Below are 25,033 nucleotides of genomic sequence, written 5' to 3' on the forward strand. Positions count from 1 at the left end.
GGTGAAATAACAATAAAGGAAGCGCCAATTAATAAAGCAGTTGTGTTTCCTGGGATGCATTCTTGTCATTGTTACAGTTCTACCAACCTCCAATTGCCTGATTTTGAAAGAGGGAGCACTATAAAGGTTAATAGCTTCATTATAAATGTATGACTATAACTTCATGTTGACAATATATTTGAAGGTAAATTAATCTAGACAGACAAAATCAGAGCTTAATATGAAAATCATGCTTTCTACTAACAATACCTTTTGTTGTTTAGAGTATGAAGGATCTGGGACAGAAGTTCAGAGGAAACACTCGAAATGTGGAGTTTGCAAATATAGGGCTGAGTGTGATGAAGATGCAGAAAATGTTGGGTAAGTAATAAGTTTTCCTTAACAATGCCAATGAAAAAAATAAAAAGTTTGTGATCATATGCTTGACTATGTTTGCTCTTACTAATTGATGTTTTAATGATGTCTAATAGTAATGTGTTTGATATGTGTCACTAACAAACAAACCACCTTCATGTATAGAAGAGAAAACAAGAAAAAGACATGCTGGAGAAACTTTGTCAAACATTTTTTCAAAGAAAGAACCTTTATTTGCTTCATTCTAGAAAAACAACAAGAACAAAAAAAAAACAAACAAAAACAGGAATACAAAATAAATACTAATAATTCATCTCAGATTTTTTTTGGTATGTTTTTCCTGTTCACAAAGTATTACTGCAGAGAAGCATACTTTTCCTTTCTTCTGTCTTCTGGCTGGGATTTATTTCATGTAAATTACTTCATAAAATGTCATACCACCAAAGTAGACTTGCTCTTTTATGGAGAGACAAATGAGTGGTAGCCATATAATTCATAATTTCACAAGATTGTCTCACAATTTCACAAGATTTTATTATGGGGTATCAGCATGAGGACATCTCAGAAAGTAAGGTGACTTAACACTAATGTTCAAGATATGTAATCAAAGTTAAATTGCAGGATACAACTGAAAACGTAATGGTAATAGTACATATGAATGCTGGCACAATGGTTCAGATTTCATAAAATGTCATACCACCAAAGTAGGCTTGCTTTTTTATGGAGAGACAAATGAGCTGTAGCCATATTTCATAATAATAATTTTCTTCATTATTGCTTTGGTCTGTTTCATTTATGATTATCAAGTTGGGTATAGATTTGTTTGTTATATGCACTGAGATGTAGTCTTGGCTTTGGAAGATCAATCCTCAAGTGTCCAACTTCAGTAAAAGCATGCCTGTTCAGTCTGTACTTGTAGAGTTTGCATTCCTTTGGCTGTATAGTATCTATAAGAGAGTGAGGATAATATTGAAGACAGTGAAAGATTTATCCTCAGCATTCTGCTCACATGAAATAAAGCCATGCTCCTCCCTCTTGACAAGAGTAGAGCACTTTTTTGCTTCTTTAATATTTATGTTCTTTACAAAAAAATATGGGGAAATTAAGATGTTTACATGGAAAATACTCAGAAGTTAGAAAATATTCCTCTGAGGCTTGCACACAACCTATCAGATCTGTCATTTTTTCAATTTTGTCAGCTTTCCAACCTAAATAACTTTAACTACATTTTTTGCCTGTTACCTTTGACCATTATAATAGCCTTTAGTGATATTTGCTGTCAGTTTAGATTCAGACTAAATTGGGCCCTGCTACATAGATGGCTTTGCAAGTCTCATTTTCGCAAGTCATACAGAATGTCACAGACACTTAAGTAGAAGCTAGGAATTTGTGCCTTTTATTTGTAATATAAAAACAATTATTTACCTGGCAGAAGATGGGATGGAAATCTGTTTGAGAAGCTCTTATACAGCATCCTTCCAGAACACTTTTTACATCTTATTCTGGCTTCTTTTCCTGTTGAGTTTCAACATGTTCTTTACCCCCTTAATATTATAACATTAGATATAAAATTATTGGCAACACGGGCACTTTTCATCAGACTTGTATAAGCACTAGGCTCATATTTATTATTTAATTTAATTTTCATAGAATCATGGAGTGGTTTGAATTGGAAGGGACGTTTAAAGATCATCTAAGTCAATCCCCTGATATGGGCAGGGACACCTCCCACTAGACCAGGTGGCTCAAAGTCCCATCCAGCTTGGCCTTGAACTATTCCAGGAAGGGGGCATACAAAGAATCACAGAAAAATTTTGTACTGTATTACTAACATTATCAGTCTTCTAGTAAAGTTCTAGTAAACCATGCAAGAGACATAATTTCATAATAAAATAAAATAAAATAAAATAAAATTCTATCTTGAGTTTTCCTTTTTAAACCATGAGAATGGCCATTGTAACTTTTTTAGATAGTGGGGTAAAATCTACTGAATAAAAGTACTTTTAGTTCTGTTCAGGCAGACTTCTTAGGCCTTAATTGTCCTTGCTTGGACTTTGTGATGTTAAAATGCTTAAAATTATCTGTTTTATTCCATAACACATTTTAAGAGGACTCTGCTTCAAGATAATAACTGAATCAGTTAGTTGAACTGTCTCCTACTGTTCAGTAGATAATCTCTAGCAATATTCATGAGACACTGCCTAATGCTTACAGTAAATATAAAATTATGCATTTTTGCATCCTTTCTCCAAACCATGCAATCTGAGACGTTGCAAACATCAGTTCCTTTCTCTTCTGAGTGCTTTAGAGAAGTAAAATGATATCTGCACTCCCATTTCATGAATAAACTTAGTTACAGATAAAATGATTAGCCTGAGGACAGACAGTGAATTGGTGGAAGGGGAGACATCCTTGCCACAAAGTGTTGAGTGGTTTGAGATAAATGAGCTAGCACTAATGAGATATTCCAGGTCCTGCCATCAGGCCAGCCACACAGCGACCTGGAGTACAGCATATGCAGATTTTCTCCTGATAATGGAAAGAGCCTACCAAAGACAGTTTTATTTCATATGGACTGTGGTTCATCTTCTGGGCCTCAAAAGATGTGGGAGTCCTATGCAAAAAATGATGGCACATTTCAGTGGAAACTATAGGGTAATTTGTACAACATAGCAGGAACAAGACCATAGAAGCAACCACTTGACCTTTCCTGTTATTTAGAGTTGGACTTGCTGATGTCTAAGTCTTTTCTTCTTGGAGGTGCACAGTGATAGCAAGAAGGGGAATGGGTATGTGTCATAGCATGGGACATTCTGACTTGACACAATGGAAAATGTTTCCTCCCAGGGGTGGTCAGGCACTGGAATAAGGTGTCTGGCAAGGTGTCTGTGGAGATGGTCAGAACTTGACCAGACATAGCCCTGGACAACCTGGTCCAGCTGAGCCAGCTTTGAGCAGGGGATTGGACTACCTGACCTCTACGTAGTCCTTCATGCCTAAATTATTCTTTGATTCCACGTAATTATCTAAGCTTGGTGTTTTCTAAAGGCAAGTTTAAAAGAGAGTAGTTGTATGCAACTGAGATGCACTCTGTGTTACAGGTTAATGATTTTATTTTAATTGTTCTTAAACTGTACTTTCCTCTTTGAAAGAGTTGGGAAATTTTAGTTTTCAAGCTTGGAATTAAAGCTTTATGGGTGTCTCTGATCAAAGTTGCAATATATGCTTTTATTACACAAGATCATGCATAGCCTGAAGAATTAAGGCTTAGCACAAGGTTTTAGATTTGTATCTTTGTTTTGTTTGATTTCCCAAAGACATTATCTAAACCACAAGTGGTTACAATTCATGGTAAATTGAATACAAATGTATAAACAACTTTATCATTTCCACTGCTTCTGCAAAAACTGTGGATATTAATTTTAAGTGAACTGACTAAGAGAAAGAAGTGAAGTCTGAGCAGATGGTTGTCATTAACTGCATGCCATATTTAGAAAATTAATGTTCAAGTGTATGCAAATTAGTATATTATGTAATATTTCTTCATATAAATATAAAAAAGAATCGGGTTGAGGAAACATCACAGAAATATACTTTTTATATTTTTTCTTTTTATTTTCTCATACATCTTGTTAGTATTTCAAAGAGCTGGTATTTTATGTATAGGCTTTTAGAGAGCTTAAACAATTACCAGTGGATGCACTGGTGTTAAGATGCATAAAGGCTTACCATGCCATATTGCTTGCACAGTAGTTTTCTGTGGGTCTATAGTAACAGCCTGCAGACAACAGACTTCATGCACGTGGATTAGGTATTATTTTTTTCTCCCTTTAGCAACAAAGCTGAATCATACATTATATATGTCATGGGAAAAGGCATTATCTGAGCCCAATTAGTCAGTATCTTGCTTTCTACTTCTTTTTCCATCAAAATGTCTCTCTGGACAGATTTTTACTCCACTGCACTGAAGAGACAACATATTAGACATAACGGTGCAAAACGTGTTTTAAGAGAGTAAAAAAGAAGGCTGGTAAATTTAAACTTTTGTGTGGAAAACTGGCCTAAAGATGTAGGCAGCATGAGGGTGGTGTGTGTTTTCTGCTTGAATTCGGAACTGACAAGAACATAGAGTTGAGAAGTGGAGCTGGAGATGCCTGCACACAGGTTGGGGCTACTGAGAGCAGCACTGTTGTGTTGGAAGCTGATGGGTTAAGCCAGTAGGGCAGTAACTAAAACATACTATTTCCTGTTGATAGGCTCTGGGATAACTAGACTGTGGTTTCATCTTGGGTACACACATCAGACTTTTCAGTTCTACTGGTTGTGTTATAGACCTAAACTGATCATCTTATCAGTACTCAATCAGAAAATGGTGTACTAATAAATATAGAACACATATACTAATCCAGTATGAATGTAAAATAAACACATATATGTAGTTGCAAAATCATTTTCATTAGCATAGCCCTTAAATCTTTCTTCAATGAAAGCAGTGTATATCAATATTTATAATACTATTGTGGCTGGTATGCCTAGTGATTTTTTTTCTCAGACAAAAAATGCTTAATGTAAATTTTTTATAAGGCTTCTAAACAACATTATGCCTTAGTTTACTGCATATGATTGAAATCAAATTTATTATTTACAGTCCTTGGAGAGCTGAATAACTTTTTTACAATAGCCCCTTGCAGCACTGACAAAGACTCTAATAGCATAATAATACTTGTGAATTTTGGGCGGTGCCCTAATTAGAAAGGTGGGCTCTCAAGTATATTTTTCTTCAGAAGACTTCAATTTTCAAATGATGCTAATTTCCATATTCTTAAAGTTTATTGGTATTATCTTGGTCCTTTTTTTTTCCACAGTTTTCTTCTTAGACATACCAAAACTCATTCTCAAAGTAAGGTAGAACATTTTAATATTGGTGTTTCAAAAGAAACTGAATCAGTTGATTAGGAGTTTCATCTCACATTTTTTCTTAAAATGTGAAGTATCATTCCAAAATAAAAAGTAGTGGTGATTATGAGGAGTGATATACCCTGTTCTTGCACTCCATGTTACGTGGCATGTCTCTTTCTTCTTGCATGTCAAAGCACTGCTAGATATCAGAAAACAAACAACAACAAAAAAAAAAAATAAAAAAAAATATGCCAACATCTAGTAAGCTTCTGAAAACATTTTAATGTATGTTGTAACTTCAGGAGAATAATATCCAGAATGACATCATGAACTGTTGTATACTTTAGATTGGAAGGCATCTCTATGGGATCAACTGGCCCAGCCTCTCTTTCTGCATTGCAGCCAGGCCTAGTTCATGCTGGAGACTCAGAGTTTTCTCCAGGAGAAGTCTGACCATCTCCACAGAAAGAGATTTGACAGCCTCCCCTGCTTAAGGAGAGGAACTGCTCTTATTTTGAGGAATAATTTCTTTGTGTTCAATCAGACTTTCTCTTGCTGCAAATTGTGGCTGTTGTCTCTTACCCCTCTACTATGCATCTCTGAGAAGAGCCTCCATCTGTCTTCTCAATAATCCCTCTGAGGTAGTTGGTGACAACAGTCAGTCACCTCCTTAGCTGTCTCTTCTCCAGGCTGAGCAAGCCTAGCACCCTCATCCATCCCTTACTCACCACAAGCTTCAACCCTGTGCCTATCTCATGGCTCTCCACCTGACCCTCTCCAGTTTCTCAAAATACCTCTTTTTACCAGGTGTCCCAGAACTGAGCAGAGTACTCCAGGTGGGACCTCGTGAGTGTGGAGAGGAGGGCAACATCCATTTCCCTTGTTCTGTGTTGACATTTCTGTGATGCAGCCCAGGGTGCATCACCTCTGTCACCCAGGTCACCTCTGATGCCAGTTCATGCTGCTGGCACCTATCAGCCTGCTGTCTCCCAGGACCCTCAGGCCTTTTCTGTAGGGCTGCTCCCCTGCCAGTCCTGTGGTGTGAGCTTGTTTCTCTACAGGTGCAGGACTTTCCCTTTGTCTTCAGACTACAGGGGTTCTTGCTGGCCCATTCCTTCACCTTTTCAAGGCCACATTTGGAGGGCCTTGCCCTCCATCATATGCTCAGGGACAACCTTCCTTTCCATCAGTCTCTAAATGGCTGAAATAAATTTCATTAATATTAGTTTAAATTGTCATTTTTCTTATTCTTCTTTTTTGTTGTTGTTATCAAAAATAACTTTACTGTGCAAGTTCAAATGTGTCACATTCTCAGTTTTATCTATATTTTGTTTTTTAACAGAGGAAATATGGAAATGAGATTCTGAGCACAGTCTTTTTTTTTTTTTTTTTTTTTTAATAAAGCGTACTATGCTGTCAAAGATCCGTTTTGACTCATAATGCAGATTTTTAAAGAAAGATTGACAACTGATCCCCACGTAGACCTTTTCAGATTAACATTTTACAAGATTTACTTTGGAAATAAAAGGTGTCTCAGCACCATATAGATTCAACTGGCTCATGATTTACATAATGTCTGTTTTTACAGTGGCTGAAACAGGAATTCGAAAGTTTAAGTATTAACACTTAGAAACACCAATACAGACATCTTGAAGTCCTGGTCTCTATATTGTCTAAATTTGTCTTCCAGGGAAAAACTGAGTCTGAAGTATGACATACTGGTCACACTTGCCTCTTTTTTCCACTTTTTCACTCAGTTACCACAGTTAATATTTTGTGACCTTTTTAGGAATATTATATTGTATGAAGGTATTTGTAAGGAATTATATTTTAATTCTGTGTGAATGCAATTCACAGGTTCCTAGTCCTGTCAAAAAGAAAGATGCTAAGTTTCTGTGCGAAAAATAATAATAATAATAATAAACAAAAACAATAAAGGAAATCAACCTAAAAAAGGGATTTAGGATTGTGTTGTGGGATTACTGAATTATGTATAATTGGCCTACAGTAAATCCTGATATGAAATGAATAGTATAATGCTCTCTTCATCATATGGACTATTACAAAATTGAATAGATCCTAGGTAGATAAAATTCAGGTCTGTTTTTGTTTGTTTGTTGTTTGTTTGTTTTAAAATGTATATTTTAAAAGATCTTTGCAGCAGTGTGTGCCAGTTCTTTGAAGTGTTATGTTATTTGAGGGTGGAGGGTTTGGTAGGCCACTCTTGTGAGAACAAGCATCAATTTACCACATGTGCAGCTAGAAGATCACCATGGTTAGAGAACAAATTTCAGTAGTGGTCAGAGAAAGACATGAAATTAAACCACAGACAGAAGGGATGGCTCAAAAGTAGCTGATGTCTATGGTATTTAAATGGTGTTCTGATTTGCTGAGCAGAACTGAAGACTGAAAGGGTGTTCAAGCAGGACACAGAAGCTTGCCAGACTGAGATCTACTTCTGTTGGCCTTCTATTCTCAGTGCCACAAAAGGATTAAAAACAAAACAAAACAAAAACAAAAAAAAAAAAAAAAAAAACACAACCAACCAACCAATCAAAAAAAAATCAACAAGCAAACAAAAACTAATGAATATTCAACTCTAGTTGAATAGGTAGAGAAATCACTTTGACATCCAGATTTTCTTGGTTCATGTTTCATCTGTGAAGAATTACACACAAGGGAAGAAACATCAAACACAAGGTAATCCTTCATTTGCTTTTATCACACTCAGTTATCTTCTTAACTGCAATTGCAACACCCCTGCTATTTCAGTTCAGCTAAATTTACTCCATCAAGCATACACTTACCTGTCTATTTGCATTTCATACGCCCTGTTTTATTCTTTTATTTCCATTCCATATTTGTAAACAGACATGCCAACAAATAGCCGAGAAAGCTTACTGTTGCATTATACTGGAAAGGAATAGCAAGCAGTACTCTCTGTGAAGTCTGCCCAGAAAAATACATTTGTGGAAAATCCTAGATGCAGCCTGCACTGTTAGATGGGATGGCCGGCCTCTCTCAGTAGCCAAGCCCACCCCACAAACGTGTAGTGCTTTTCCTCTTTTCTTTGAATCTACCATAGTTTTAAGCAGGCAGAATTTCCATCAAATAATGTGCACCTTAAAGCCTGAAAACACAAAGGAAAATTGAAATGTGTTTCTTATCTCTGGGGATCTAATTAATTTACTGATAACAGCAAGTGCTCTTACAGCCTGAGCTTGTTTCTAATATGTCACATCATTTTACTAAACAGGTTTTCTTTGTAACACCTGGTAGCCCCTTATAAATGAGCTGTGCATTCTCAGTTTTACTTATTTGAAAACACCTTTATTTTTGTTTGGTTGGTATATCACTTTGTTTGTTATGGAAATTCAACTGTTTTTTGCTTAAGTAATGATCTTAATGAATGATGCACATTCAACTTCCCAAAACACTTTATCACAGGAAAACTGAACCTCTCTTTGATTCTGAAAAGCAAGTTAGTGCCACCTTCCTTAGGATGTCAGCTGTCTGCTGACAAGTGACAAAGATAAGTTTCTTTACACCCTGGCACATTAGGGTAACGTCTGCATACATCCCATTAACTTTCCAGGAATAAACAAGGGAAAAAATCTGTTGAGGACACTAAACAGCAACCCTCTCCAGAAAGACATCAGCTTGGAAGACTAAATATCTGTTTCAAGCCTCTTGGTTAAAACCAGTAGGAAGGATATCTTGAAAAAAAGCAAGAACCATAATCATCTGAATGTTGTATGAGTAGAGGCAGACAAAACCAAATTGGGGGAAAGTGTCAGTCTGACAGAGGGCAGGAAGGCCCTGCAGAGCTACCTGAATAGGATGGGTCAATGGGCAGAGGACAATGGGATGAGGTTCAACATGGCTCAGTGCTGGGTCCTGCACTTTGGTCACAACACCCCCATGTAACGCTAAAGGCTTGGGGCAGAGTGGTTTGAAAGCTATGCAGAGGAAAAGGATCTGGAGGTGTTGGTCGACGCTCACCTGAACACGAGCCAGCAGTGTGCCCAGGTGGCCAAGAAGGCCAACAGCATCCTGGCTTGTATCAGGAATAGTGTAGCCAGAAGGACCAGGGAGGTGATTGTCCCCCTGTAAATGCATGTAGCATGGGGAATAAACAAGGGAAGCTGGAGGTGTGCATGCAGTTACAAGGATATGATCTCATTGCTACTACTGAGACATGGTGGGACAGCTCTCATAACTGGAACGTGGCCACAGACAGCTTTGCACTTTTTTAGGAAAGACAGAAGGCAAGGTGGTACAGTTACTCTTTACGAGCAACTGGAATGTATGCAGCTCTGCCTGGGGGGGGACAAAATGTGAATCAAGAGCCTATGGGTGACTAAGAGCTAGGAGAAAGACACTATGGTGGGGGTGAAAAGTGCCATCATATTTTTGTTGTGGAAGCTTTCAAGATAACTTTTGAATTGAGAATTGAGAGAGCAGTTGTGGTGGTGTTTGGTGGCCCAGCTGGGTAAAACCACCACAGATGGGTCCTGAAGGAAAATGGTCTTGGAAAGAAGAAGGATCCTGGGATGAGGATGGGAAGATCTTGGATTCAGGGACAGATCCTGGAGGTGAGGGAGGGCCATGACAGGAGATGCTCCAGGACTTCAGTTGGTTTTGCCAAGCAGCTTGGCTATCAATGGCTAGTGACATTGAGCAGTAGCTGGGCAGGAACCACCACCACCTTCTGCCCAACCTTCCTGTGTGGAAGGGCATTGAAGATCTCTTCAGTGCCGCCCTGCCCAGGCAGCACATGAGGGAGGCTGTGGGGTAACCGGGCAGGGTGTAAATGCCCTGATCTCACTGGTTCTCAGGTAAACCCTGAGAACCCTTTCTTTTCTTTTCCTACACCTAGATGTAAATTTTAAGTAATGATAAGAAATTGTTGTACATTAGCTACATGGTTGGAGTTAAGGCTAGGAGTGATTATCGGTAATCTGAGGTTAACAACTAGGAATTCACAACTGCTCCTAAAACAAGCATTTTGCAATCATAAGAAAGTACGCTTTTAACACTAGGTGTTAAGTCTGAACACAACAAAGCTTGGAAATGTAAGCAGTTTCCAAGCAGTTTTAACTCTAACCTGTAATGTCACCATGAGAAAGAAAAAAAAAAAAAAAAAAAAAAAAAAGATTTCAAAAGTTGCCTGATTTGTCACAAGGACTGACAAGAACCAATAGTAAGTAGGGAGCTATGGACCTTGGATGATGACCACAGACAGAATTGTGCTGCTTGGGCATAGAAACACAGATGGAATTTGTTTGGAGATATAAATGAATAGGATAAGGATGGGCACACAGGTGCAGTGGTGATTCCTGAGTAAGCACATAGCCAAGTGCTACACAAATGAGGACTAGCTCTCTGTTAGCTTCATTCTTTAAATGTGCACAACTGCTGAGCTACGAGCCTTTTATTTGCATATAAACTAATAAACTCTTCATTAGGCTTATTGAGCATAAAGTCATGTGGGAGTATATAAATAAAATAATACTTAAAATAGTACTTCCTTTCCCAGGTCTAAGGTTTATAACCATTCCGAGTTCCCATTTCTAATTAAAAAAAAAAAAAAAAAAAAAAAAAAAGGGGCGGGGGGCCGCCAATACTTTAATCCTGTTGGTATTTAGGGACTTCAAGAGGAATTTGAGGTGGGTCCCTAAGATGTGTAGATTCAAATTGTTACTCACTACTGGGGCAGTTTTTAACTGTTAGAACATAAAAAATCCATTTGTACTAGAGATGTTCATTTGTCTAGCAAAAATGTGAAGTTCATGGGTTTCAAATATTACTGGGAAAGGTAGTAACTTTGAAGACACAAATAATAAAGAAACAAAATGTGGTCATGGAAAAAGAAAAGAGAAAAAGGCACACTAGCCACCTTCAGTGTTTTTGCAGCATGGAATTAGGTTCTGCGGCAAGATTTGTTATGGACTTGAGGCACACACACAACTATTTAATCATTTAATTGTATCTGGAACATCTGGAAAGAACATAAAAATCCTGGCAAGTAGATAGTTTGTTTTTTTTTTTCCCACTCTGCATCTTACAAGAATGAGTCAAGATTAAGCTAGTGGCAGCTCCTAGCAGTCAGGGCACGTGCGCCCTACGTGGAGCTTTCTGGCAAGGAGAGGACAGCTCGCCTTCCTCAGAAGATGTAGAGCTCTCACCTCCTTCTTGCTCTCACAGCACCACTGCCTCGTCTGTCCTGCAGCCACAATTCTTGAAGGCCATGCAGAGTGATATGAAGTAAATTTAAAACAAGAGGTTCAGATGAAAATTAATATATTGAGTAAAATAAATAAGGAGGTTGGTGCTTGGAAGGTTGGAAAGTTTTCTGGTGTTGTTCACACAAATTTCAGAACTTTTTGTTGGGGCAGTAGAACTATCAAGCTAAAAACAGGTAAGTCACAGCCTTAGGCAAGCCTTTGATTCCTCTGTGTTTGGGTGTTTAGGGACCAGCTCCATGGTAGATCTCTTTTCTGACTTCTGACTTATGATCTGTAGTTGCAAATTATATGGAAAATGCTGTGACTAACATAACATAAATTTTGCTTGGATACAACATGAAATAATTTAGATCACATAATCCTGTTTAAAATACAACATAATGAACCCACCATTAACTTTCAATGATATGAATGAACGTCTTGTTGAAATAACACAGTTGACCAAACATATTGATTCTGTTCAGCCCCTGCTATATATATATATTTTACATTTATATAAAACCTCCTTTAACTGTTTAGCAGAAATGGGAGTCATTTTCTTCCCCCCCTGCTCCCTAGGGAACCTGACACTGCCCCCAAAGGGGAATATTAATCTGCTTTTGTTCACACTTGAGAACAGAAAACACAAATTCTTTTATTCATGTAGTAAATCTTCCTAGTAATGTGTTACCATTTTTCGGTTGTTAATCAATGAGGCTGATATCATAGTAAAATGACAAGAAACTTCATTACATTATTAAAAAGCACACTGAGGCACTTATTCATGATTCTGTAAATTCTGCTTGGAAACATGAGGTGTCAGCAAGTTCTTCAGCATCCTCGAGGAACATGTTCTTCTGTGTGAAGGAAGCTGGTATTAATGTGTCAGCTCGTGCTTACTCAAGACTCAACATTCCTTACTTTCTGCTTGCTGGATGTCAATTTTGTTTTGCTGTTTCAATTACCAGGTGTGTATGCAATATAGACTGCAGTGGATACAGTTTTAATCCTGTCTGTGCATCTGATGGAAGTTCATATAACAATCCATGCTTTGTTAGAGAAGCATCCTGTCTGAGGCAAGAACAAATCGACATCAGGCATCTTGGACACTGCTCAGGTAGGTTTAATCTTCTTTCTCTAATAAACGTAAATTCTGACATAAATAAGCTTAGTACAGCTTTTCCATTTTAAATTAGAACTCACTGATCCAGCTAGGATCCAGCTGGGCTTATTCAGCCTGGAGAAGAGGAGGCTCAGGGGCGACCTTATCGCTCTCTACAGATACCTTAAAGGAGGCTGTAGAGAGGTGGGGGTTGGCCTGTTCTCCCACGTGCCTGGTGACAGGACGAGGGGGAATGGGCTAAAGTTGCGCCAGGGGAGTTTTAGGTTAGATGTTAGGAAGAGCTTCTTTACTGAAAGGGTTGTGAGGCATTGGAACAGGCTGCCCAGGGAGGTGGTGGAGTCACCATCCCTGGAAGTCTTCAAAAGACGTTTAGATGTAGAGCTTAGGGATATGGTTTAGTGGGGACTGTTAGTGTTAGGTTAGAGGTTGGACTCGATGATCTTGAGGTCTCTTCCAACCTAGAAATTCTGTGATTCTGTGAAGTGAATTGTATTTTAGTTTTTCTCACTATCAGTGAACTCCTCACCTGTATTTTAGTTTTCCACACGTAGATGAATGTTTATGCTACATATATACGCTGTGGTATGTTTATGTTAACTTTTCCTTTCTTTGGCTGCTATTACCTGAAAAGACAGCAAAAGGTCTTAGGAGCACCTATGCAATAGCCTTACATGAGGGGTTAGTAAGAAGCAGGAGAGAAAAGGGAATGTGATATGTGGAAAATGCTCACTGTTGCTGCTGGGACTGTGCAATGTACTTCCAAGGCGAGTAAAGTCAGGCCCCAATTGCACAACTATTTATTCACTTACTTTTCTGGTGTTGGAAAGGCCCACTGAAACCCTTAGACTGCTACCATGTGTGTCGTCGATCATGTTGAGGACTCTTCCATTTTGGGGTCTTGGGTTCAGCCAGACCAAGGTGAATCGCATTTAGGAGCTTCTCAAAAAAAAAAAAAAAAAAAAAAAAAATGTCTCTGAACCAAAATAACCTAGTCTCAATGCCATGGAAGAAATTTTTGTTGAAAAGCTACAGGCTGAGGTGTGCCCTGTATTGGTCTAGAGGCTGGGGTTGTTGACTCTACTTGATACTGTCCTGGTTGTATGCATGGAAGGATGTGGGATTATGTCCACTTAAATTTCAGTTAAAATACTTCTTTGACTATTATTCTGACTTCTCAATGACATGTATGCAGTGGTCCGGAAACAGGCCTTTCCTAATAGCTATCCATGCATTTATTTATCATCTAGAAGCAGATGACACAAACGCAGTTGGAAAGAAAGACGATGGTGTGCAGTATCGGCCAGAGGTGAAAGGTATCGTGCTGGCTTTGTGCTGTTTGGTTACGGTTTCAAGAGATGAGAAAAGACAGTGTGGAGGTCCCTTCTTGTCTGCCTTACAGCTTTGATTTCTCTAGCCAAGACAGACACATGAACAGCTTTTTTCTTGCAGCACTGTCATTGCAAGGCTGGCAAGAAGGAGATATGTGGGATTTGTGAATTTTGCCTGCTGTATTCCTGTAAGATGCTCGGCTGCTCACCACCCCTACTCGGCGGTCACAGGCTTAGACCCCTGCCAAGTGCTGTGAAAATGCCTTTACTGCAAGATGCCAGGCTGTGAGATTCCTGATGAAATGATACAACCCCCCTGTGACCCTACATTTTCTGAAAACTTCTGAAAAACAAACAAACAAACAAACAAAAAACCTGGCAGATTCTGTATTTGTTTGGTCATCTTAGTATCTTTCATGTAAATCAAGATGCTAAATCACATTGGTTAAATATGTTTTACCTCTATGAATTAATTTCTTAGGATAAACAAAATAAGACATTCTGCTCAGTTATTTTACATGTTAGCACCTCCTTTGTGTCAGGGGCATTCTCAGAGTAAATATGCCTTTGCATTTCATGGCTCTAGCTCAAAGTGTTGCTGGCCAGGACAAAACACCTCTCTCTCTCTCAAGTTATTGCCAAAGAGCAGATCCGCATAGGTACTGACCTTGTGTCCTCTTCTTTCACAAATAATAACACTGTTACCTTCTCTGTTAGTGCTGGCCTTTAATTTTTTCTCTCATTATACTTGCTTTGCACTCCCATGGCCTTGCAGAGTAAATCCATTCAGTCATGGCTTTAGACATTCCGTGTGTTCTTCCTGAAAACCCATTCATTGCCAAAAAGCCCTGTGCATTTTTCCTTTTTCGCAAATTCTCTTATTTTCACTCCATATTATTACCAGTTGGAATGATTTAATGTCGATTTTCACTTATATTGTGAAAGCATAAAAGGCACTGAGTGGAATATACATCTTATTATGTGATTAATGAAAAACAGCCTTTGGGTCCTATCTGGAAGAAGTTACAACCTTTTATTCATTGCATATAAATTGTCCTTGAAATCTAGTAAGTAGGAAGAGCATTGGATATGATTATAATTATTATTATTAAATGTATAGTTTATGCAGTCTCATGTTCAGCAAATAATATGCATAAAGGGAGTATGTCGTGAAAAGAAACTGTTTTGAATATTTTTTTATGTGGTAGTCAAGTCTTTTTAGACAGTGAGAGCCTGAAATCAAGTACTCTGAATGACTTTTTCTTCCAGGACAAGAAAACAGGCCACTTTTCTATCCATCTGCTTTTGCTTTAAAGTACTGTGTGTTACTCTTGTCAAACCCTGTCCTCTAAATGTACAGTATCTCTTAGTCCTGTGAATCATGGCCAGGGCTGTCTCCTTCTCCTGCAGTACAATAATATACAGAAAGGTACATCAGAAATGTCTCTCTTCCCTGATTCAGCTGGGTTGATGTTTTATTGTGCCAAGATGGGCACTAGAGTTTCAGTTTCTGTGCGTGCCTCTTCCTTCTGTTGAAACATCCGAACTGCTGTATCTGACCACTCTTTCAAGTCCCCTGCACCAGTCATATCTCTCACTTTGAAGCAACCTGGCTGGCTCTCGAGTTAAAAATTGATACCCATAGATGAGTGGCTAAATCTCTGTCTTACTCCAGGAATCACCTCCTGCATTTGACATCATCTCTTTGCTTAGCATACATTTGGGTGTGCTGATTTGGATGGATGTGGCTACCTGGCTACCTTCCAGGGGATGCATCTGTCACTGGGCCCCATGTTCTGCATTCATGTATACATTAAAAACAGACTCGGAGCAGCCATCTGGACAGACTAATATAATTGTATGTACCTTATTACTAGCCTTTGACTGGGACAGATACAACAGTAATTAGCTGCTAGGAGGAAGAGAGAGGCAACAGTTTTGGGATGAACCAGTTTTCTCCTCTTGGACATACCGCAATGTAATCTATTCTAACAGGGCAGTATCAGATATATGGTCGTGTCCTTCCTTTGCAACAAGTCTTCTGTATCTTTGAAGCATAATTGAACTAACAGGCTTCCTCATATATGAAACCTCTCATATTTATTTTTTTTCCTGAAACAAATCAGAAAATATTCCAGAAAATATTCAGGGGAAACCTAAAACAACAGTATGCCTTTTTATTTTTTATCTTCTTCTGTATAAATACATTCTCTTTCTTTCTAGTGTTATTTGAATTATCTTTAAATGTACAAGACAGTTCTTCACATTCCCTTTTTGCTTTGCACCTGCAGTTCATTATAATCTTGTATTTGTGGTACCACAGACTACTGCTATGGAAATGAAAATAATTCCACAATTACATCCACAACTTTAGATCTCAGCACTTTAGAGAAGTTCATTATGGAATTCCAAGTTCTGTATTTAGGACTTCTTTACAAAACAATTTCTGGGGGAAAATGATTGAAAATACATGCAGCTTTAGGTAGTTTTAGCCATGTGACAGATGTATGGCAGGCCTTGGTGCAGAAGGGACTGCCTTTGTCTGCTGGGCTGCCTTGGCCAGCAGCTAAACAGCCACCAGCTGCTCATTGACCCCCTCCCTCCCCTCAGCAGGATGTTGGAGAGAACTGGAAGAGCACAAGTGAGAAAAACTCATTGCTCAAGGTAAAAACAGTTTAATAAAAGAGACCAAAAAAAAAAAAAGAGAGAGAGAGAGAGAGAGAGAAACAAGTGATACAAAGGCCATCACTCACAACATCCCACCAGCTGACTGATGCCCAACCAGTCTGTGAACAATTGCTACCTTGGGAAGACCAAAACCCCAGTTTCTACTGCAGAGCATGATGGCATCGATTTCTTATGGTACAAAATACCCCTTCGGTCAATTTGAGTCAGCTGTCCTGGCTGTGTGCCCCCCAAGGCTCTTGTCCACCCCCAGGTTACTCAAGGGGAGTAGAGGGCAGAGTAGGAAAATGAAAGGGCCTTGCAGCTGTGCAACCCCCCTGCAGCAACAGCCAACACACCAGTGTGTTATCAACACTGCTTCAGCCACTAATCCAGAACGAAGCACCACAGGGGCTGCCATGAAGAAAGTTAACTCCTTCATAACCAGACCCAATATGCTTCCCAACAGAATGAGTATGCTAAGCTCATTATTTAGAGGTTCCCTCTTTGTAAAAGCACTTCCCTAGCTGTTGTAGTATGTTTGATTTCAGCTTTAACAGCTGGTGATACCAGTCAGAATAGGGCTTTATCCAGTTGTTTTCTATCCAGTAAAGATGCTTCATTCTAACCCTTCAGGTCTCTTTCTTCTGTTTAGACATGGGAGTAGGCTTTATGTGCTTACCTATTAGCTCTTTGCTACTGCCACTGACAACTTCTGCTGATCATCCTGCATCGGGTTGTTTCTGTCATGAATACTGTTTTCCTTTCAAGAAACCTGACATAAAAAGCATTTTCTGATGTCTCTGTGGATCATTTTTCAGTGTGATACATCCTACCAAATCTCTGCAGGTGTCTCCTGAACTTCACCCTTAAGCCTTTGCTTCATCATTCTGCATTTAGTTATTGACAATGAGCTTTTAAGGACATTTCTCAGCTATTCTTGGTTGAGATTTTTTTATAAATATCATACACCATTTCTAATTTTTTATGTATCTTTATTTTTAAGATGCCAGTGATCAAAGAGAAGACATTTATGTTGGAAACCACATACCTTGTTCAGAAAGCTTCAATGGCTACTGTATACATGGAAAATGTGAATTCATTTATTCCACTCAGAAGGCTTCCTGCCGGTAAGTCCTGAATGCCTACAAAATATGCTTGAAATTACTATAATGCTTAACCAAAATGCTCTCTAGACATAATTACAGCATGTATCAGTTTGCAGTTATCTAAGCAGGGGCACAGAAGCCACATGCCTGTGCTGTGGGCAGCACAGCTGCAGCAGTTGTGTAGAATACAGCGCTTGGGAAGGGCTTGGCCACTCAGGTGCAGGTAGTCAGTAGCTGAATCTCTTTGAGGTCTTAGTGTTGGCTTCTTATTTTTATCTCTAAATCAAGAGAAATAAAAAATAATAAAAAAAGAAGAAAACAACAACAACAACAACAATAAACACTCTTTTTCCTTGCATGGCTTTTCTGGATGACTGCACTTTCCCCACTGACCTCTCAGTCTATTCTTCTTCTAGATGTACATTTATATGCTCTTGGCATAAATTCTCTTGAATAGCAGTGTTGTATTTTTAATATTTATTGCCTTTTTCACAATAATATGTTTTATGCAGAGAGTATACAATCACAAAATATTCTTTAGCCCACATTTTTTGTCCAGAGTATAATCTAGCAGCTTAGTATTAAGCCACTGTTTCTCAATAAATTAGAATTTTCCATTTTATTTCCTTAGCTTCTGAGTTTTTTTTTTTAAATTTCACCAATTTCTACCTCTTTGCTCTCTTTAAAAATTAATAATAATAATAATAATAATAATAATAAAATTATTAGCAGAAAAAGGCTGCATCGTAATAACATGTAGTGCCTTACTTGTTAGGAGGTTTCACTCCTGAAATTTGTCTTGCAAGATTGTATTTCCAAATTAACATGGCTGAAGATGCTGTAAGTCTTTGCTATCCTTTGATTTGGAAACTACAACTGTAAATCCATTAGATCCTATCGCATTTTCTCCCCTGATTTTTATCGAGCCAGTATAGTTAGTTTTTTTTTCCACTGCCAAGATTTAACAGTTTTCAGACTGACCGAAAATCAGGAAGCCCAAAAAGAAGAGCCTGTATGGTTGTTGACTTAGCCATTTGAAACTTGTATTCTCAGTTTTCCCACCTGAAGACTTTTCTTGTTTATTTTCAACTTTCTCATAGAACATATTTCCTTCTCTTTTTTCTTTGGCCAAAATCAAGAGAGGCCAGCATACCTTTACTTCTCTTGGAAAGTAGGTGCACCCCAGACATCATCTTGGTGGGCCTGGGGCAGCAGTATTTGAGTACAGTATTCTTTTGATGCAGAGCTGTGTTTAACACAATTTCTTATAGATTTGTCCTCAACATTTTCAAATTGGAGGTATTTCAGAGAAACCATTCCTGGCTGAATTAACTGTTTTTTGTTGTTGTTGTTGTTGTTTGTTTGTTTTAATTTCTCAGATATTTTTTCTTCTGGTTAGTGCTATCATAAATAGTCATTTATTCATTTGTGATTCAATTACTAGTCTATCATTTAAATACTAATTATTGATTTAATGTACTTATAGTTAACATTTTAATTAATTTAATAACATACTGTCTCTTTTAATTCTATTTTATAATTAAATTTACTATTAATACCTTCCGTTATTTATATAAACGGCTTATTATTTAAGCCTGCACAGTCTCAACATTGGACCCAACATGACAAACCACAGTCAAGTTCCAGTCAATAACTTCTGACTGTCAGTTCTGGACCCTAAGTACCAGCTCTCCTTTGGACTTTTTTGGCTATTTAAATACTCATGTTCTTAGGCCTATATATAGGCCTATATATATGTGTGCTTCTTACTGGAGCAGTGAGTTATTAAGGAAATAAAAAGATTTATAACAGACAGTCAGCAAGCTACCAGAGAAACCAAGTGCTTCTAACAAAGAAAAAAAAATCTCTAGATAAGGAAAATATAATGACGAATGCCAAGGGCAGATTGTTATTTCTAAATGCTTTGCATTCTCATGCACATCTAACTTATACGGTGTTTAATTTGGTCCTCATTTCCAGGGATATATATGGCATATATGATGTATCAGATGACCTACAAAACTGCAAAAAATACCTGTGCAGAGCAAATTTTGACTTGCAGTTTCACTGAGGACAATGCATCTCCGTGCTCATTGTACAGCAGCCCTATAGAACTGCCAGCAGGCGGGTGGCAGGAAGGCTTTGTAGTAGCAAATTGCACAATATTTAGTTTAGCAGCTTTTGCACAGCTGGGATCTGGTCTATCTCCTGCTGCCTCCTTTGTGCAGTACAGTTCTGTATTTGCAGCAGGCTGCATCAGGAAGGTACAGTTCATCCCCTGGCAAAGAATTCCAATCTTCATTATGCTAACTCCATTAATTGACTAATCAGCACACTTTGATGAATCCTTGCTGACCTCTGTCTATCATGCTATATATTAATGCTTTAAAATCTGTTCTGCCCATTTACCAGGCAGCTTAAACCATTGCACAGTACTTCATCCCACCACCAACACAGTTCTTAACACAAGCACTTCTGCTTTGCAGGAATTCAATAGTCCTGAATATCCATTCAATATTTCTCAGAAATAATTTCCTGTCACTTCAGTGTTTCTGAGGAAATGTATTTGAATTACTTGTGCTTCCTCTGCTTTGTTTTGCCTCCTGTGCTTTAAAGCAATTCTCACATTGATCGCACTTTGGCTGTTACCTTCTTTAATGAAAATAAAAGCAAGTAACAAAGCAGAATTCTTCACTTGCATGAAGTCTGCTTTTTTATTGTTTCTCCTTGCATAGAATCTTAGAATTGTTTGGGTTGAAAAGCACCTTAAGGAACATCCATTTCCACCCCCCCTGCCATGGGCATGAATGCCACCCACTAGATCAGGTTGCCCAAAGCCCCATCCAGCCTGGCCTTGAACACCTCCAGGGATGGGGCATCCACAGCTTCCCTGGGCAGCCTGTGCCAGTGCCTCACCACCCTCTGAGTAAAGAATTTCTTCCTAATATCTAATCTAAACCTACCCTCTTTTGGTTTAAAGCCATTACTCCTTGTTCTATCCCTACACTCCCTAACACAGAGCCCCTCCCCAGCTTTCCTGTAGGCCCCCTTTAGGCACTGGAAGGCCGCAGTGAGGTCTCCCCAGAGCCTTCTCTTCTCTAGGCTAAATTACCTCAGTTCTCTCAGCCTGTCTTCATAGGAGAGGTGCTCCAGCCCTTTAATCATCTTCATGGCTCTCCTCTGAACTTCTAATAACTCCATGTCCTTCTTGTGCTGGGGCCCCCTGAGCTGAATGCAGGACTCCAGGTGGGGTCACGTGAAAGCAGAGTAGAGGGGGAAAATCACCTCCCTCAGCCTGCTGGCCATGCAGCCCAGGATATGGTTGGCTTTTTGAGCTGCAAGCACACATTGCAAGTTCATGTCGAGCTTCTTATCAACCAACACCCCCAGGTCCTTCTCCTCAGGGCTGCTCTCAATCCATTCACCACCCAGCCTATATTTCTACTTGGGATTGCCCTGACCCAGGTTCAAGACCTTGCACTCAGCCTTGTTGAACCTCATCATGTTCGCACAGGCCCACCTCTCAAGCCTGTCCAAGTCTCTTGGGATGCTATCCCTTCCCTCCAGTGTGTCAACGGCACCACACAGCTTGGTGCCATCAGCAAACTTGCTGAGGGTGCACTCGATCCCACTGTTCATGTCACAGTATGCTAGCACACATTTTTCTTGATTCCTTTCCTCACAATTAAAAAGCTTGCTTGCAGTAAATTTGGACTTTTATTTAATAACTCTGCTTTTACTGGAACTTGCTTCATGTCTGAACCTAAACATCTTACATAGCAGCTTATGGCTGGAGAAAGCAGAGTCACAAGATTACAAACATGAAAACCCCAACAGTTATTCCTGCATGCAAAGGGAAATTAGAAGTTGCCTAAGCAGCTGTAGGAAGGTCTGGGGAGTAGCTATTTTGTCCCTCCAAACAGAATTAACTCCTACTGCAGCACAAAGCTTTTGGATGTGTGAGACCGGTTCTGCATTGCTTTCAGACTTCTCTGATCCAGATTACAAAAGAAGTGTTTTTGTGCCTGTGGCAGTAGTTCTTTTCTTTCTGCTGTAGAGCTGGAGGCCAGCTGTATGATTCAGTTGTCCTTAATGGTGCATTCACATCAGTTGGTTTTAAAGGATAGCTGTACAAGGAACTTGCTACTCCTGTGCTTGTAAGTAATCCTTTAAAACAAGCAGTCATGGGTTCATACTTCTACATGAAAGGTGAGGTTTTCATTAGTTCTCCCTGCCCTAACTGGTAACAGGAGAAGGGATTAAAAGCCTTTGTTCAGAGATGTGAGTAGTAGCCCTTGGTGTGGCAGGTTACAGCTCTTGCTGGGGTGGCTGGGGTAGCTCTTGCCTTTCCTTGCTGTGCATCAGCTTCTCTCTGCTTGCAACACGAGTTGTTCCAGAGCACTTTGTCACTGCCACCTTCACCACTGGCACATCTTGCTCACACTGCACACATGCATTGCCATTGGGAGCAGCCTCTGCTGAGTTTCTCATTGAGCTCTCTGCTGGTTTGCTCAGGCAAGATACCATTTACAGCAGCTCCTCTTCTCTCTCCTGCCATTCCTCCCCCAGCCCTAGCCAATTTTTATGCAGTCTTCTGTGAATTCTCACATAAACAGTTGTGGGTTATTGGGTTTTCTCCCATTAGTGTCTGCAAGGAAGCTCGGTTTCCCCTGAGGGAAGTGTGCAAGCCATCTGGATGAGCTGGCCAGCTGTGAGTCTCCTTGACTTTTCTGTGCAGTCAGCAAGGGGGATAACCTGACCTCTGTGAGGCACATTTACCCTAAAATTCTTGGTGGCTCAGAGTAGGAGGTAGGTAGTGAAGAGAATAATTGGAAAATACTTTAGTCCAGGGAGAAGGCAGGAGGGGTCTTAACGCTGTTCTTTTCCAATAGGTTTTGTAGGATTACATGTCTAAAGGCTGCAGCTTGAAAAGGCATCCTCCTTTTCCCCCACTGTTTCAAAGTTTTTCTTCCTTCTCTCACTCCTTGCTCATATTGACATTGCTGCTGAGTTCCCTGAGCATACTGCTTTGCTCTGTCTAGTCTGATTACTTGTTTCATATACTTTTTTTATTCTTCCTACATATTGCCTCAATCTAACAAGCACCCCACATACTTCTTTTGCCAAACCAGAGCCTTTGCCTTGCAGTTGTGTCTTCAGAGAGGGCCACTGATAACCTTATCCAGGAGAGAAGAGACTACCCTTTCTGTCTCTCCTCTTGCCCCAGAAATCCAAACCATTCTCCAATACAAGTGTTACTGCACCTCCGCCTTCTCACCAGCTCTTTCTCAACCACAATTCAAATCCCCCAATTTGTTCACAGAGCAGGCAGAATCTGAGCTCTTCTGTGTGGCTGTGCTCTCTAAATTTCATTTTAGGCTTCAGAAAGTGATACATCCTGAGCTGCTGTAGCAGCAGTGATGGCACCGAGGAGGGTGTTTCTCTCCTCTGTCACTGCTGTGATTACTGGGCTTTTTCATCGCACAGCTTGGACTCCTTATTTCATCTGCAAAATGACTGGGCTGCTGCCAAATTACATATGCCATTAAATATTGCTTTTGTTTTTCAGGTGTGAATCAGGATATACTGGACAGCACTGTGAAAAGACAGACTTTAGTATTCTTTATGTTGTCCCAAGTAGACAAAAGCTTACGCATGTCCTTATTGCAGCAATAATTGGAGCTGTACAGATTGCCATTATAGTTGCAATTGTCATGTGCATAACAAGGTAGGTAAATACCAAAACAGTCAAAAATTATTAATCGCATGTATATGCTTTTTCTGTAGTTAAATCTTTTCCTTCTTGAATTTTTATGTGCATAAACATATATTCTAAAATACCCAAGTAAAAGAAACCTATTGCCATTTTTGTCACAAAACACACGTTAATTTAAATTCACAAACCACCAGTGACCTGTCTGAATCCCCAGAACAGCTACCCAGCAGAACAGATCAGCCTTGAAACATATTCAAAAGGTCAGCTACTGTGTTAGACCTTCATGGAGTTATTCAAGCATTGACGATATCTTATAGAAGATATGGTTCCCCCTCCTGCCCAGTGAAACCAGAGAGGTTGACACATTGCTGTTCCCTGCAGTACAGCTGTAAATGGTGTTACACAGGGAGAGAAGTCACCCTCACACCATATATGCTTCCTGAAAATCAATGTGCAGCGAGTGCCTTTTTTAGGCACTCTCCATGGGAACCTATTTTATGAAATGTGAAGATGCACAAGCACAGAGTTCAAGTTTCTGGGTTGTCTCAGACTCTCACTCTGTGTGAAAACTGAGATGTGAGTCATGGATTCATGGGGCTCATCAGGGATTTGAATCCAATAAGAACTGGGGGCTCTGGGCTGGATTAAGGATGATTTAGTTACATAGTAGGTGTGTGAAGAATTTAAATCCTACATCTGGGCATCCATGGCAAACTTTGCCTTTTCCTCCTCGACTTGTCCATCACTTCCTTTACTTTTTCAGGACTGCTTACGCAGAGCCATAGAACATACTACTGCAGCATTAGTGCATGGCTTTCCAAGCTTAGTGATGAGGACTGACACCCATATGAATGAACAATATAGGCCTCCTTCCCATCTCTTTTGTAAGGTTCAGTGTACCAGCTGTAAGCACACACGTCTAACACATCCTGCATGTATAAACACCCATTCAGCTTATGGAGTTCATGCCACTCCTCTTTTACCAGACACCCTGCTGGTCAAGGCATCCGTGGAGAAGGCTGAGGGCTCAGCAGCCCTCCTCTCTCAGCCTCCCTACAGCAGTTCCCTGGCACACAGTCTTTCTGGGGCAGGCTGTCTCAACACGTCCCAGCAGGACTGCTTTATCCAGCTTGCATTGCCTGCTGTCTGGTGGGCTAAGTCTCTTCCTGCTCAGAACACCTGGCTTTTATGAGTCCTTTCTTAGCTGTGTCCCCATCCCCAAGAAAGGGGTTGGAAGCGGGCTCTGACCTTGGGGCTCCAGCAAGCAGCAGAGCACCTGGAGGTCCAGCACTGCAAAAGCTGATTGATTCGGTCTTAAATCTTATCATACTTAAATTCCACTGGATTTTAAGTTGGAAGTGTGTAAAAAGTAAATCCAGTGCAGCTATTCACCAAAGCATGTGTTTTGCTGGACCATGGCTGAAGGATATAGGACCTTGCTGGTTTGGGTCTCAAGCAGAACTTCTTCTGGAGTGATCTGAGATTCCACACGGAACCCCAAATATCAGCCAGGTACCAAACAGCAGGAGAATTCACCCTGTCAGCACAGCCCCTAAGCTGTTTGCTGTTCTGGAGTATAGAAAAAGTCAATTCAGTATTGCTAGGTTTAATTT

At 39.7% G+C, this 25,033-nt stretch overlaps 1 protein-coding gene across 1 annotated transcript in view; it reads left to right on the forward strand.

Annotated features, from left to right (window-relative positions):
- The window catches only part of TMEFF1 (transmembrane protein with EGF like and two follistatin like domains 1), a 119,972-nt gene that overhangs the window by 93,848 nt on the left and 1,091 nt on the right, over positions 1 to 25,033 (forward strand). Inside the window, exons 5-9 of the mRNA XM_035317714.1 lie at positions 264 to 360; positions 12,449 to 12,597; positions 13,851 to 13,916; positions 17,602 to 17,725; positions 23,274 to 23,432. Of these exons, the coding sequence (XP_035173605.1) occupies positions 264 to 360; positions 12,449 to 12,597; positions 13,851 to 13,916; positions 17,602 to 17,725; positions 23,274 to 23,432 (595 nt within the window). The remainder of the gene's footprint in view (positions 1 to 263; positions 361 to 12,448; positions 12,598 to 13,850; positions 13,917 to 17,601; positions 17,726 to 23,273; positions 23,433 to 25,033) is intronic.

This window comes from Oxyura jamaicensis, chromosome 2 (assembly GCF_011077185.1).
Source record: "Oxyura jamaicensis isolate SHBP4307 breed ruddy duck chromosome 2, BPBGC_Ojam_1.0, whole genome shotgun sequence".
Classification (NCBI taxonomy): Eukaryota; Metazoa; Chordata; class Aves; order Anseriformes; family Anatidae; genus Oxyura; species Oxyura jamaicensis.